A 13,024-nucleotide genomic window follows, 5' to 3' on the forward strand; every position below is an offset into this window, starting at 1 on the left:
AGTTATGCGTGGTGCTGCAGAAGGCTTCGTGCTCTCTGGATATCACATTTAATATAAGGAGAGAAACAGTAATAGAGAATCAGTCTATGGGCCCCGCTGTCAATGTTGTTATATAAGACAACATTTTCTTATGTAACTGCATATGTTCCCCAGGTAGAGTGAAGATGTAATCATTCTAGCAAGCCCTTGGTCTTCCCTGACCAGTTACTTGAACCATCACGTCTGACTCATCACTCGGCTGCCATCATTTGCTGGGAGACACTTGCATTAATAATCCACTTTATGTTTTTGGCTTCATGTTCCTCTTATTTTGTTCCAGACTGAGGAGCGGTGGTGAGTCTTTAAGAACCCCAAATGCAGATGAAGCTCTTCTTCTGATGAGGCTTCAGAATCATTCTGGAGATGCTGGTCTTCATCTTGTCGCTTCACAGAGTCAGAATTCTTCAGAGGCTGCTTGAGAGGCTAAACTCAGTCAAGCACAGCACCGCCGAGGCAGTAGGGGAGGTTACCCTCTTGCCAGAAACACCAGCCACACCATCTTCAACGCATGTCCTAGTCTGACCTTGGTCCACTTGGACAAGCTTGAAAGAGATCTAGAAGTGACCTCAGCTGGCCGCCTCACCCTCTGTCTGAGGGAGAGTCCAGACACCCTGCTGAGGATAAGTCATTTTCAGCACCTTTGATCTGTCATCTCATTTCACTTCCCAACGCTCAGGTGAGCAAGGGAATGAAGATTCACAGGTAAATGAAGAGTTTTGCCTTCCCTCACGTGTGAACAAGACCTCAAAATAATTGACCTCCTGCACTCGAGGAAGTCACTACATTCTCCATTTTTTTGACAAAAAGAATATCGGAGAATACCGATACCGATCCTTATCGCTGCGTGTTGGAACTCACTTGCGCAGCTGACAATTGGCCATCATCTATGGACAAAAAAAATGGCAAAGTGACAAGGCTCACCCCCCATACCTTCTCCAGATCTGCCATAAAAACACCAAATGACATCTGTAGTCCCTTCACATACAGTGGGCGAGCGCATATGTTCATTGTTCATGAATGCACTCAGTCGTAAAACATACCTTTTGAATCAGGCAAATATCAAGTTGACATCTTTGATCCAGTGTGAGTCTATTCTGACACAAGCAAACCAGGCATTTCCAACCTGGCTACATTATTTATGGCTTAATGAAGTTAATGATTCTGGATGAGAAAACATTGACAAGCAAATCCCATTGCCGGTGTGAATGGAACAGCAAATGCATCAACGGCTCTATGAAATTGTGTTAGCGGTTGCTTTATCATGAAGCGATGACAGCTGTTTTCTGGGCTCCGGGCTGAAACTGTGTCAGATATGATTAATCAAGAAACGTGATAATGCACATGATAAGAAAAAAGATTAGTGAAAGATTTATTGGCAATGGAGGGTGAACAGGTTTCGCAGACACTGTGATCACTCTGGCAAATATAACTTGTTTTATTCTGGGTATAACAGAGCTTTTACTGGAATGGAGGCGATGCAAAAGTACAAGAGGAAGTAACCATTGAGGGTCATGGAAGTGGGAACTGAAGACATCAACAGGCTTTCAATGGCAAAACATGACGGGAAATGCCAAGAGACAAAGACGATGTAATGGAGGTGTGAAGTGAGTGAGTGAGTTGACATAAAGCCATATCAGAGACGTCTAGCAATGATAGCAACTAGGGATTTGAAGGTTTTCCCATAATGTCACAGACTTCCTTTTGCCATTCCGTTTTAAATTTAAACCCTGACTGCAGCACTGTTTTAAAAAATAACATTTTGTCCTGTGTGTTTATATATACTGTACCTCAAAGCAAGGAGCCCAGCCTGGTTGAACCCAGCCTCGAGACTTTTTCTATGTGGAGTTTGGATGCCCTTCTCGTACTTTGTTTCCCCCAGAAGTAGAAAAACACATGCACGGGTCACTAGACGGCTTTTTATTGGATGAGCAGACGCCTGTCTGTGCCCTTGGTTGGACGTCCTTGTTTCACTCCCAATATCAGCTGCAAATTGCTTGAGCCTGACGCAGTTCATGGACATGTTCTGACACACACAAACTGTTGGTCGCCTGTATCTTTTCATGAACAGTATTTTTCTTCACTAAGACATCACCTGAAAAAGAAAGAATGCGTCATTGTAATAAATGCAGTTTTCAAGATTAAGGAGCAAAGGAGGTCGTATTCATGAAAAGACAGGGTTTGTGCTCAAACTGTATTGAATCCTCCGTCAATCCTTGTTGACAACACAGCGTGTGAGTACGTCCCACGAAAAAGGGCTCAATAGAGATTTTTGTAGTAGTTTTTTTGAAGTGGAAAACTGAAAATATATATCATCCAATGTCCGTTATTATATGTATCTTTAAAAAGAAATGGTGAATACTAAACTGTGCACACTATTTAGGAAATAAAGCATTCTTCAACACTGCATCGTGCATCCAGTAAATAATTTAACTTTGTATGTTATACAACAGAGAAGGGGGTGGTTTATTTGATCTTTCATGATGGTGAGTGGATGTAAACACTTGTGGTTGAGAGCATCCCTCAACTTCAAAAACCTATCCTGAAGGCTTTTGAAGACGCTGGTGTTGTTTAACCTATATACCGTAGGAGGACCGCCTCCTGATGGCTTAGCAGATGCCTGGGCGCTAACGTATGTTCCTGTTGAAATGATACGCTGTCTAGTTGCATTACTATCCACTCAGCTGACGCTGTGTTTAAAACAACTGCCAGTGAAGCTAATAGGATTCAACAGAGTTGCACCCCCGACCTGCTCCGAGGCGTGCTCAAGAGCCAATGGGCTAATTAACCGCTTTACGTTTTCAGTGTTTTACAGCAAAGGAGTCGAGCTGAATCACACAAAACCAATGCATTGTTTATAATGTCAATACATTGTAAACACAGCCCATGAGTCTTTAACAGGGAACAAGGGTTTAAACTAGGGGTGAGATTCAATTAAAAAAAAAAGACAATTTCAATTTGAATGAATTTGGTATATTAGTGAAACTAATGATGGATCCATACATGCATTTAAACAACAAAATATTGTTTATTTTGCATCAGTTTGACAATAGCACAATTTCAATTTTATAAGAATTTCAAGTCCATTCAGAGTAGTGGAAACCCTGGCCTGTAGCGAAAAACATCCCTGTACAAATGCAAACTGCAACTGCTTTTGTTTGCGTTTGTTCAGGGATTAATTTATTAATTAATCGCAATTAATCTGTTAAAGTCCCACCACTAGTTTAAACATAATGCACCGCCAGCCTCTGTTTTCATTTCTCGCACCTAATTTTAGCATTGAGTTTTAAGTGGTTAACTCTTTGTACAGTGGTACCTCGGTTTTCAACCACAATCCGTTCCAGACGGCTGTTCGAAAAGCGATTTGTTCGAAATCTGAATCGATTTTTCCCATTACAATGAATGGAAAAAAGAAATAATGCGTTCTAAGCCTTAAAAAAAGGCTTTTGTAGGAGTGAATGTAGAGTGTCTGCTGCAGGTGCACTGTTCCTCTATGTGTGTGGCCGCTGCATGTGGGAGGGGTTGCCGAGTGAGTGACGTCTCTCCAGAAGTGAAGAGGTGCCCGGTGCGTGTCCAGCTCTGAATGTGCGCTTCTGTGCAGTTTGGCTGTGACAAAGTCAGAAACCAAGTAACACTCTGTCCCAGACTCGCCTCATCCCTGTCCCAGCTCCAGCCCACAACAGGACATCAAACCCTGGAGTGTGAGCTCCAGCCTCGGAGGTGTGGAGAGCGAGCACCTCCCCTGTGACACTCTTCCACGGTCCAGTGCGGAGACAGGAAAGGTTTTACACCTCAATGTGAAGAAGAAACAGTCAGTACAGTAACAAGGGCGTCGTGGGTCAGCTGATCGGTCCGTGCACGTTATGTTTTTTCCGGCTTTTTTCGGGGGCGTTCCAGTTCTGGATTTTCTTTGGAAATCCGAAGCAAAAAAATCTTGAATTTTTTGTTCGAAATCTGATTTGTTCGAATTCCGGGACGTTCGAAAACCAAGGTACCACTGTATTCTTTAACGCACAAACATTTGTGTGCTTCCGCAAGTTTTGTGTCTAAAACACATCCAGCTGAACAGCATGACATGATGAGTCATGAGATCAATGTGAACTGCAGGTGATCTAGTTGTTGGTTAACCTTAACTAGTATTGAATTTTATTTCACATTGGGCATTAAATTCACCTTCTTTCATACATCATTATTTTGACCTCCCATGTCAATACAATGTCAGCGCTATAACAACCATGTTATTCATTCATTGTAGCAGAAGCGGTTGTTAGTCTTTTATTCTAACAAGATATTGAGTAGTTTACAATAAGTTGACGCATTTAATGAAAACCAGACGTCATGGAGCGAACATGACCACGAGGCCTGATGTAGGTCCAGTGGCAGCGGTGATAATCTCCGGTGTAAATTATTGCTTTCATTGGTGAGGAACAGCTGGCAATTCTTTTACACTGCACCACCTTTGATGGTCAAACCATATTGACAACAACTCTGATGTCCGCCCCCGACCTATTTTATACCAAAGCTGTTTCTTATTAGTTCCTACCCAAAGCTTGTGACAAAAGATGAGGGTCAACAAAGCGCTGCCGTTTGGCTCAACTCTGTGTGCACAACACTGTGTAAGGAACAATAGCTCCTCTACCTGTAGAGGGACATCCATCCTTCCAGTCACTCTAGAGAGAATTCCCCTCTCAGTTCCGTTGGATCGCGGACTCTTCTTTGGAAATAGGTCCAAAATGTGATACCATACCAAAGCGCTGCAGTGCATAGCTGAATGTCATTCATGACCAGAATTGGTCAGATATATGTAGGGATGGGCATCGGGAACCAGTTCTAACTCAGAAATGGTTAAAAATTGTCCAATTTTCTGGAATCGAATAAGGTCATGCTAATTTTTGGTTCCTTTTGTCGGTTCAGCTGCATCTGATCACAGCTATCGGATCATAAAGTGTGCCTACGTTTTGTTTGCAAAGAGGACGATTTTAAGACGACCGAACCCCTGATATCACAGAATAATGTTTTATCAGTCACTCCGGACACTGTCGAGCTAACAGCTAGCTTAATGGTTAGCACGGCGCTAACTTGTTGTCATTTCAAATTGATTTGTTATTTTATTTCAATGCCACACATGTCAGATTTGCGCTGCTACAGTGAATGTTTTCACACTGGTGTAGAGAAGTGTCATCAGTCAGGAAGCTTGCTTAGTGTCCAATACGTTTCAGTAAGCAGAATATGCATCTATACCCCAATACCCAAATGTATTGTTACTAACTGACCTGTTTTTCTTCGTTTTTCCCCATTGAGAGGAACCAACTCATACAAGTTAAAATCGTATCCATTCCCATCCCTAGATATATGGTAGGTTCTGCGCCCAAAAATGATGAAGAAAAAGCCCCAAAATACTTTCTAATGTCACACACTTTTTATAGTGTTAGTTTGTTGTGCTTAACAAGTACAAGAATCAACCTTTCCAAATGAAGTGTTACTTTGATAAGCGAGTGGAAATTGCGCAGCAGAGTGCCCAGTCCCGGCAGTTAAAAATGCATCAGTCTGAAATGAGACGACTAGCAAAATATTCTGTGGAACTCATAAATGATAAAAAAAAAATCTCACTTGGTAAAATAGTCTATATATGAAGTACCCAAAAATACTGTGATCAAACATGTAAATGGAATTCAGGTAATATAATTAAGGCTAAACATTTTTTGTCTATTACCTTCCATATAGTCAAGAAGAGGAGCATGCAATCAACATAACATTGTCACGATTATACATTAAACAACCAAAGCAGTCAACTCAAAACATGTATATGTCACCACAAATCAGAAATATGTCATGTCGGTTCTTCCACTTCTTATATGGCTTTGTGCAATTTCTCACTGTGATGTCAGCGGAGTCACCGATGAGTTTGCTCTGTAAAATATATCAGCAGGTTTCATGCCAGAAACTATTGAGATTCTGTTCTTCATGCGATGTTTTCTTACATGCCAGATTGTGCTAGTTGTACATTAGACTAAAAAAAACTTCCACTCTTATAGCCAGAAGGGGAATGTGCTCAGTTCCAGGACCCTACTTCATATAAGGTATATGTGCACATCTTCTACATTGAGAATATTGTCCCGTAATAAATAAGGAATTGTACAAAGACTTCAAGAAAGAAAATAAAGGAAAGTCCAATGGCCCATCGGACGCTTTATGTAAAGCGATCCGAATTCATCTTTCTGAGTTTCGGGGGTAGGTGTCCGTCCATCCGACCGCCTCCTCCGGCCAGTCGCTGCAGCTTAGGAGGTAAGTCTGCCACCGACTTGCTGATGGGCTCCGTGCTAATCTTGGAGGTTTTACCAGCCTGTTTGTCATCAGACACGCCAGGGACTGAGCTGATTCGCTGTAGCTTCATGGGCAAGTCTCCAAAGCTATAAGTCATTTCTGAGGTGGTGGAGCTCATCCTTAGAAGCTTTTTAGGCAGGCCATCCCTGCCTGTGATCTTCTGGAGTTTGGTGGGAAGCTTTGTGGTGCTGTCATTGTCCTCCAGCGTCTCCAGGCAGTCCAGCGAGCTGTTCTTCTCCCCACTGTTACACAGGGATGGAGCCATGAGGGGCGAGGAGAGAAGAAGAGCCTCCTCTTGCTCCTTCACGCTGTATGGAGGTGTCGGCACCTCGAATGTAGCGTGGAACTGAGAGTAGTCCACCTTGAAGAAACCTTCCTCCAAGGAGATCACGGGGAAGAAGCGATGCCCCCAAAGAACTTCATCCTCTGTGTACGAAGTCCTCGCTTGGCAGGTCATCCCTGTCAAAGACACGAGAAGCACGTTTTAAGAAGCTCATTGTTTTGGCGCAAACACTTGGGCTCCATTAGGGTTTCTGCCGGAGATGAATGCCTTGTGATGAAACGATTCAAGACGGATAATTGAAAACAGTTGCGCTGATTTAATTACATGCTTGGGCCGGCCAATTAGTATTATGGCGATTTTCAGATTGCAGGCAACAATAATGCAAATTGGATTAATGCTAGACACTTCTTGATTAACAGCATGAGGAAATAAATTACATTTCGCCACGTGGATATTAAGCATGAGTCACTTCTTTCAGAGGACACGACGACAATGATGAATGCTGCCGGTTACACGAGCGCCGGGATGAATCCATGGTGCATGAGGAAAACTGGGAAAAGTGAAATCACACGGTCAAAAAATGACCCATGAGTCAGTGAAGGTCTGAGCTGTCATAAATAAACCCGCACAGAGACACACTGGGCTTCATTTTAAACACTATGACTTACTGTGACCACCCCCTCTCTCTCTCTCTCTCTCTATCTCTCTCTCTCTCTCTCTCTCTATATATATATATATATATATATATATATATATATATCCTAAATAGAGATTACACTTTTGTCTTTCACTGCCACCTGCCACATTTAGGGACACTGCTTACACCAACAGCATTAGACCCATTTCAGTGAAAAAAAAAACAAGGAAACCAAGATAAAAGACTGAAAATACTGAGATACAGTAGTTTTGAGATTGAATCTGGTGTACATGCGATATGTACAATTAAGTCTCCTGCTTCAAATGACAAGGAAATCTGACGTATATTAGTTAGAATAGAATTATTATTCACAAATTTGTGAATAATAATTGTCTACAAACAAGGTCATTATTCTATGCAAAAATAACGTCAAAGTTCAGTTATTACTCCATCCCTATCTCAAATTGCAAAAAGCAAAACTCGGGTTTTAAGATGTTAAGGTAGTTCAGAATGGAGCCCAGTGCATGAGCATAAAAGTGAAGGTTGAAACCTTTCGAAATGTTCCTAAATGACGGTAACCAAGCATGAAAAGAACAAACACTCTTTGCATTGTTTTGAGTGATGCTGCTGACAGAGAGACAAAAGAACAAACAGCGGTCAAATAAGCACATGAATAATGCCCAAAATAAATAAAATAAAAATCCAAAATAATCGCTACTTAACATTGAATGTGACCTCGGAAAATACCAGTCAAACCTGTGTCAACAGAGACATGACTCAGCCGAGAGTCCTTCTCAGTCTCAACTCTCCATGGCATCTGAACCCCAGCATCTACATCAGGTTGTACTGTGGGCATTGTTTGCATAGTTGGCCATTCATCCCACTGTGTGAGTGTGAGTGGAGAGCAGCTGCAAGTCTCATCAGGATAGCTGCTGCTCGGAAGAGGTACGTCACCCTTTTAGTTCCAATTGTGACCCTGTTTATGCTTGAGTGCGCAGACAACATCTTGGTGAAACAACAAAGGGTGCTTTGCCGCATGCCACTGGAAACCTCTGGCTGAGCAAGTCACTTCAGAAGATTGAGGATTAGGCTAATCAAATCACTGCCGGAGCTCACCTCAGGAGCTGCGAGGGAAACACTTGAGGAACTATCACACAAGCTGAATTTGCCTTTGATGCTGGGAGGGGATCTTACACCTCGACAAAACCCAAAATGACGTGTGAGGAATCCATGACAGGCTGTTGCTGAGATTACAACAGGCAATGGCAGAGAGAAGAGTTGTAGAATGTCTCACTCCAACGCCACAGACACGAGCACCTCAGTCAGACAGCATCATCATAAACACACTTGAAGGTTGAATTGAGAATAAACATAAACAAGTGCATTCTGTGAGCATTAAAGCTGCTACAGACGTGTGATGGATCCTCACTTGATCATGTCACAGGCACATGATCAAAGGCTTATAGTCCTTTAAACCTTCAAGTATTAACCTCCACAACTTACGTGACCAGGGAAGACCCATTCAAGAGGGGTGAGAAACCAGTCCACGACCCATTCAGGCCCTCCTACTGTACGAAGGGGACGCTCAAGTGAGACTTTTCAATGCACAAGGGTGCAGCACAAACACATCTCGATTCAATGTCTGTATTTTTGGAGATACTACTTTAAGTTCTACGCCAATAAAAAGTGAACGGAATTCATTAAACTACCGCTATTCTTAAAAGTTTATAGAAGACTGTGACGCAACATACTGCATGTACTAGCAGGAAACATTGAAGTCATTTGTTAGAGGAGAAACCAGGTTTGTGGAAAGAAGTAGGGCCCTGACCCCAGGACCCCAGGGACCCCAGTCTGGGATAGTCTAACTGAGGGACGAGATTTCAGATTTAGATGTTGGACGTCCCAGCGTCATGGACAGAGATCAAGGGAAGTGAAGAAGAGAACGCAGTCAGGGTGGTGTTGAGGGAGGCAGACCAGGATGATCTGTCATAGAAGATTATCACTAGCGTGAGACTAGTGTAAGACAAAACAGCCAGTGAGCTTCATTGTTGTCACAAGAAATATGTGAAGAAGAAAGGTGTGTCTATAATGGAAGCACCCGATGGTTAATGTGAAGAAGGCTGACTAGCTTTGGCAATACCTGAAGCGCTGAAAGAAGAAGTGGACGGACGCACTGTATCACTCTTTGTGTATAAGCGAAGAACTGCTTTTATACATTACTTATTAGAAATTCATAAAAACGTGCAGTTTTGTTAGAGCTGTGGTAATTACTACATCTAGTGAAATCCAGTCCAGAAAAGTACGGGTTTACAAACACAATGGTGGATATACGGTGAAACAACATTGAAGGTATTTACAGTCATTCATGTTATCATCTTCCTCTGCGTGCACTTTATCAATCCAATTAGCAGTCGGCGAAAGCCTCTCGTTTTTTTTTTTTTTTTTTTACTTCCATCCATGAGCGGAGCAAAATGCATAATGAAGTTCATGGCTGGAATAAAATGCTAAATCATTTTTATCGGTTCAAATAGCTCTCCTCTTGACATAATGGAATGACTGGGGGCATTCATGTTCAAGCCTATTGAAAATCCATTAGGGAATCAGTGACTGCAGTGGGTTATTATCACATGTTGTAATTACTCAGCTCGGGATTGTTCCGGCAGCCCCAACTAAGACAAAGCGCTGCCTCGTAGTGAAACACCAGCGCTGATTTCCAGGATGTCCTCATGTAAAAGCCGTGGCTTCTGCGAATCCCTGGGTCATGAAATAATTCAGTGAAAACAGCTTTGTACAGTCACAGATGTGCAAGAGGCTGAGCATTTAGAGGACTCAAAGCTTTACTTCTGCACGGCTGCTGCTGAGTCCTGAAGCCTGAAGGCGCCGTACAAGTGCGACACACTGAGTTAAAACGGCCGAAGCATCAATGGAACCATAGTGAAGGAGACAGAGAAACAACCGAGCTCCAGTGTCTTGCTGTTGAGACAATGATCCCTCACATTATCAGCCAATGGAGCAAAACCTCAGGTGAAAATGATGGTATAGTTGAGGCCATTCACACAACACGATACCAACTGCTGTTGTACAATCACTGTATATTTTGCTGAGACCTCCAAGGAAGTCACCTGCATTTAAACTAGTCAAAGTATTTATATATATATATATATATATATATATATATATATATATATTGGGGTGGGATTCGACTAAAAAAATTAATCCAGTTAATTGAATTTGTGATGAATTAATCTCAATTAATCGCAGTTTAATAGTATCAGAATATTTGTCACAAGAAGCCACATTTTTCAATTTGAATGAATTTGGTATATTACTGAATCAAATGATGGACCCACACATACATTTAAACAACAAAATATTTATATATATTTTTTTATATTTATTATTTTTTTATATATTTTTTTATATTTATTTTGCATCAGTTTGACAATAGCACAATAAATCACGATGGTGTCTATATTAAAGTTTTTATATCGCCTTATTTAAACTAAAGCTATTTTATTGTCTTGAAAATATTTGTATAAGAATTTCAATTTTATAAGAATTTCAAGTACTTTCAGAGTAGTGGAAACCCTGGCCATTGTGTAGCAAAATACATTATAAAAGCAATATTATAATATTAAAGCATCTGTTTGCTTTTGTTCAGGGATTCCTCCATGTTTGTTGTTGTTGTGATTGTTTGTTATATTTATAATTATGAATTTTGCTATTATTACTTAGTCTCAGTGCAACAAGAACAAGTTAGCAAAACAACGCTCTGCAGCTCAGCAGGTGTGGCCTCAGGGGAGGGTCTGAAGAAAGAGCCTTGGACTTGTAATTCATATCACCGCTAGATCTCCTACTCAATCTTTAGTGGTCCAAAGAGCACAATGGGACAGCAGGTGGCGTAGCATTCCGAACAGAGAAGAACAACACTCAAAAAATACACTCAACATATACTATCAAATAATGATGAAAAATGATAGTTCAATGGTGAGAAATAGTTCCATCCATTCAGAAAATAGTCATAAGAAAAAAAATAGAATCATGAATACATTAAAAAGAAAATGGAATGCAGAGAATCTGTGAGAAAAAAATGGAGTGCTTGAGTGCCGTACACCAGAACATACTGTATCAGCACTGAATTAATGGCATCACCTTACATCTATAAATAATGACTGCACTTCCAGGAGATCGTGTAGGAAGCAATGTGAGACCCTTCAGGCCAAATCACCCACCATTTGTCAATACCCACCAAACCACTGTATCAAGAGTCATTATTTATCAAAACAAACACAGAGCAGACGGTATATGATGTTGTCGGCAGCAGCGGTTCATGAAGGACATTTGCACAACAGCCATGTGATGGATCGGTTAAATGCATTCATGAGCATGAAGCTATAAATACCACAGTTAGGACTAAACATGGAACACAATGTTACAGTTGGAGTGAGGTATTCTCCAAATAGAAATCCAGGCAGAAACATTCACATACTGGTGTGTATTTCGAAACACTGGAAAAGCCTTATGTAACTGGAGGATACACACTAGCTCGACACTCAGTGTTTCTATGGAAACAAAACTGTAAGACTGTGTGCATGCGACAGCCATAAGCGATTTCACCGCCGAGTTGGGTCAAAAGTAACAATGCCAAACGAAACACGTGTCCTACAACCGTACGAAGAGCAGAGGTCAAGGCCTTGTGGTGGCTTCTGGGGGTGACCAAAAATATTTAAGCGGGCAGTGTTTGTTCCACAAGGATTTCACTCTTTTTCTGCCAGATAAAAAAATAGTTATCATGGACTTTGATTCTGCTAAACATACAGCAACAAATGTATTTGTGTCAATGTCACTGCACCCACCAGTCACGCTCATACGCTGAGAAAAAGGGGGTGTGTGACAAGAAGAATGCAGCGCTGGCAGATGAAGGCTGCGAACATCCAGCTGTGAGATGGAAACACCTCTGATGTGGGCTGTCAAAAGACACTCAGAGGTCTTTGTCACATCAGTGTCAAAAATGTCAGCTGTACTGTATATACTTTTTCCTGCGACACTTCTATAGGTTACATGTGCCACTGGCTCAACTCAGCTATACGGTTGTACATCACATACAGTATGTATCACCAAACACTGTCTTCATGTGCTCTGGGCAAACTGAGAAGCTTGATATGAGATAAGAATTTGGCTTATTTGGAAGATATGGTTATAATTGTCAAACAGCTTTCCCAGCTTCTGTCACACAGTGGAGTTTAGGCATGTCCCAAATTCGCATGTTGGACCCACAAGACGTGGTGGCAATGAGCTTTAAAGAGAAGCGGCCAGAGCATTTGAGCTGAGAAGGGAAGACAAGAAGCAAGAGATATTTCGGTCCTGTAAGCAATGAGATCATAAATACAAATAATAAAAAAGTAAAAAAAAAAAAAAACTACACAACCAGCTTCAGTGAAACTGTTATAAGCCGAAAAGCTGTGGCTTATTTCACATTCCGGTCCACGAGTCATTGTTATGCATAAAGTTATTGCCAGTACAGAGCAATAAAGTGTTGTTTTCCACTAGGCTGCTGACACATTCACCAGTCAGAGTACAAACAACACCCTCCATCTTTACACGTTTTGTAGCAGCCGCATGTAAATTGAAGACAAATTTTTGGGATACCACGGCCTATTCTCACTCACCCCAGTAGCAAGGATTTTCAAGTGTACTTGCATCCTAAGCTGACAACAAAGTTAGTCTCTCGTGTTGACATGTTA

General features: G+C 41.5%; 1 protein-coding gene across 2 annotated transcripts in view; it reads right to left on the bottom strand.

Moving 5' to 3' along the window:
* Positions 1 to 4,022: 4,022 nt before the first annotated feature.
* Positions 4,023 to 13,024, bottom strand: part of kcnj3a (potassium inwardly rectifying channel subfamily J member 3a) — a 33,238-nt gene continuing 24,236 nt past the window's right edge. Inside the window, exon 3 of one of the 2 annotated variants that reach the window (XM_053878146.1) lies at positions 4,023 to 6,819. In XM_053878146.1, the coding sequence (XP_053734121.1) occupies positions 6,227 to 6,819 (593 nt within the window). In that variant the 3' untranslated portion in view covers positions 4,023 to 6,226. Of the gene's footprint in view, positions 6,820 to 6,901; positions 7,194 to 13,024 lie in introns of those variants that run through there. The other variant, XM_053878148.1, reaches the window with a different exon arrangement.

Source organism: Synchiropus splendidus, chromosome 10 (genome assembly GCF_027744825.2).
Source record: "Synchiropus splendidus isolate RoL2022-P1 chromosome 10, RoL_Sspl_1.0, whole genome shotgun sequence".
Lineage (NCBI taxonomy): Eukaryota > Metazoa > Chordata > Actinopteri > Syngnathiformes > Callionymidae > Synchiropus > Synchiropus splendidus.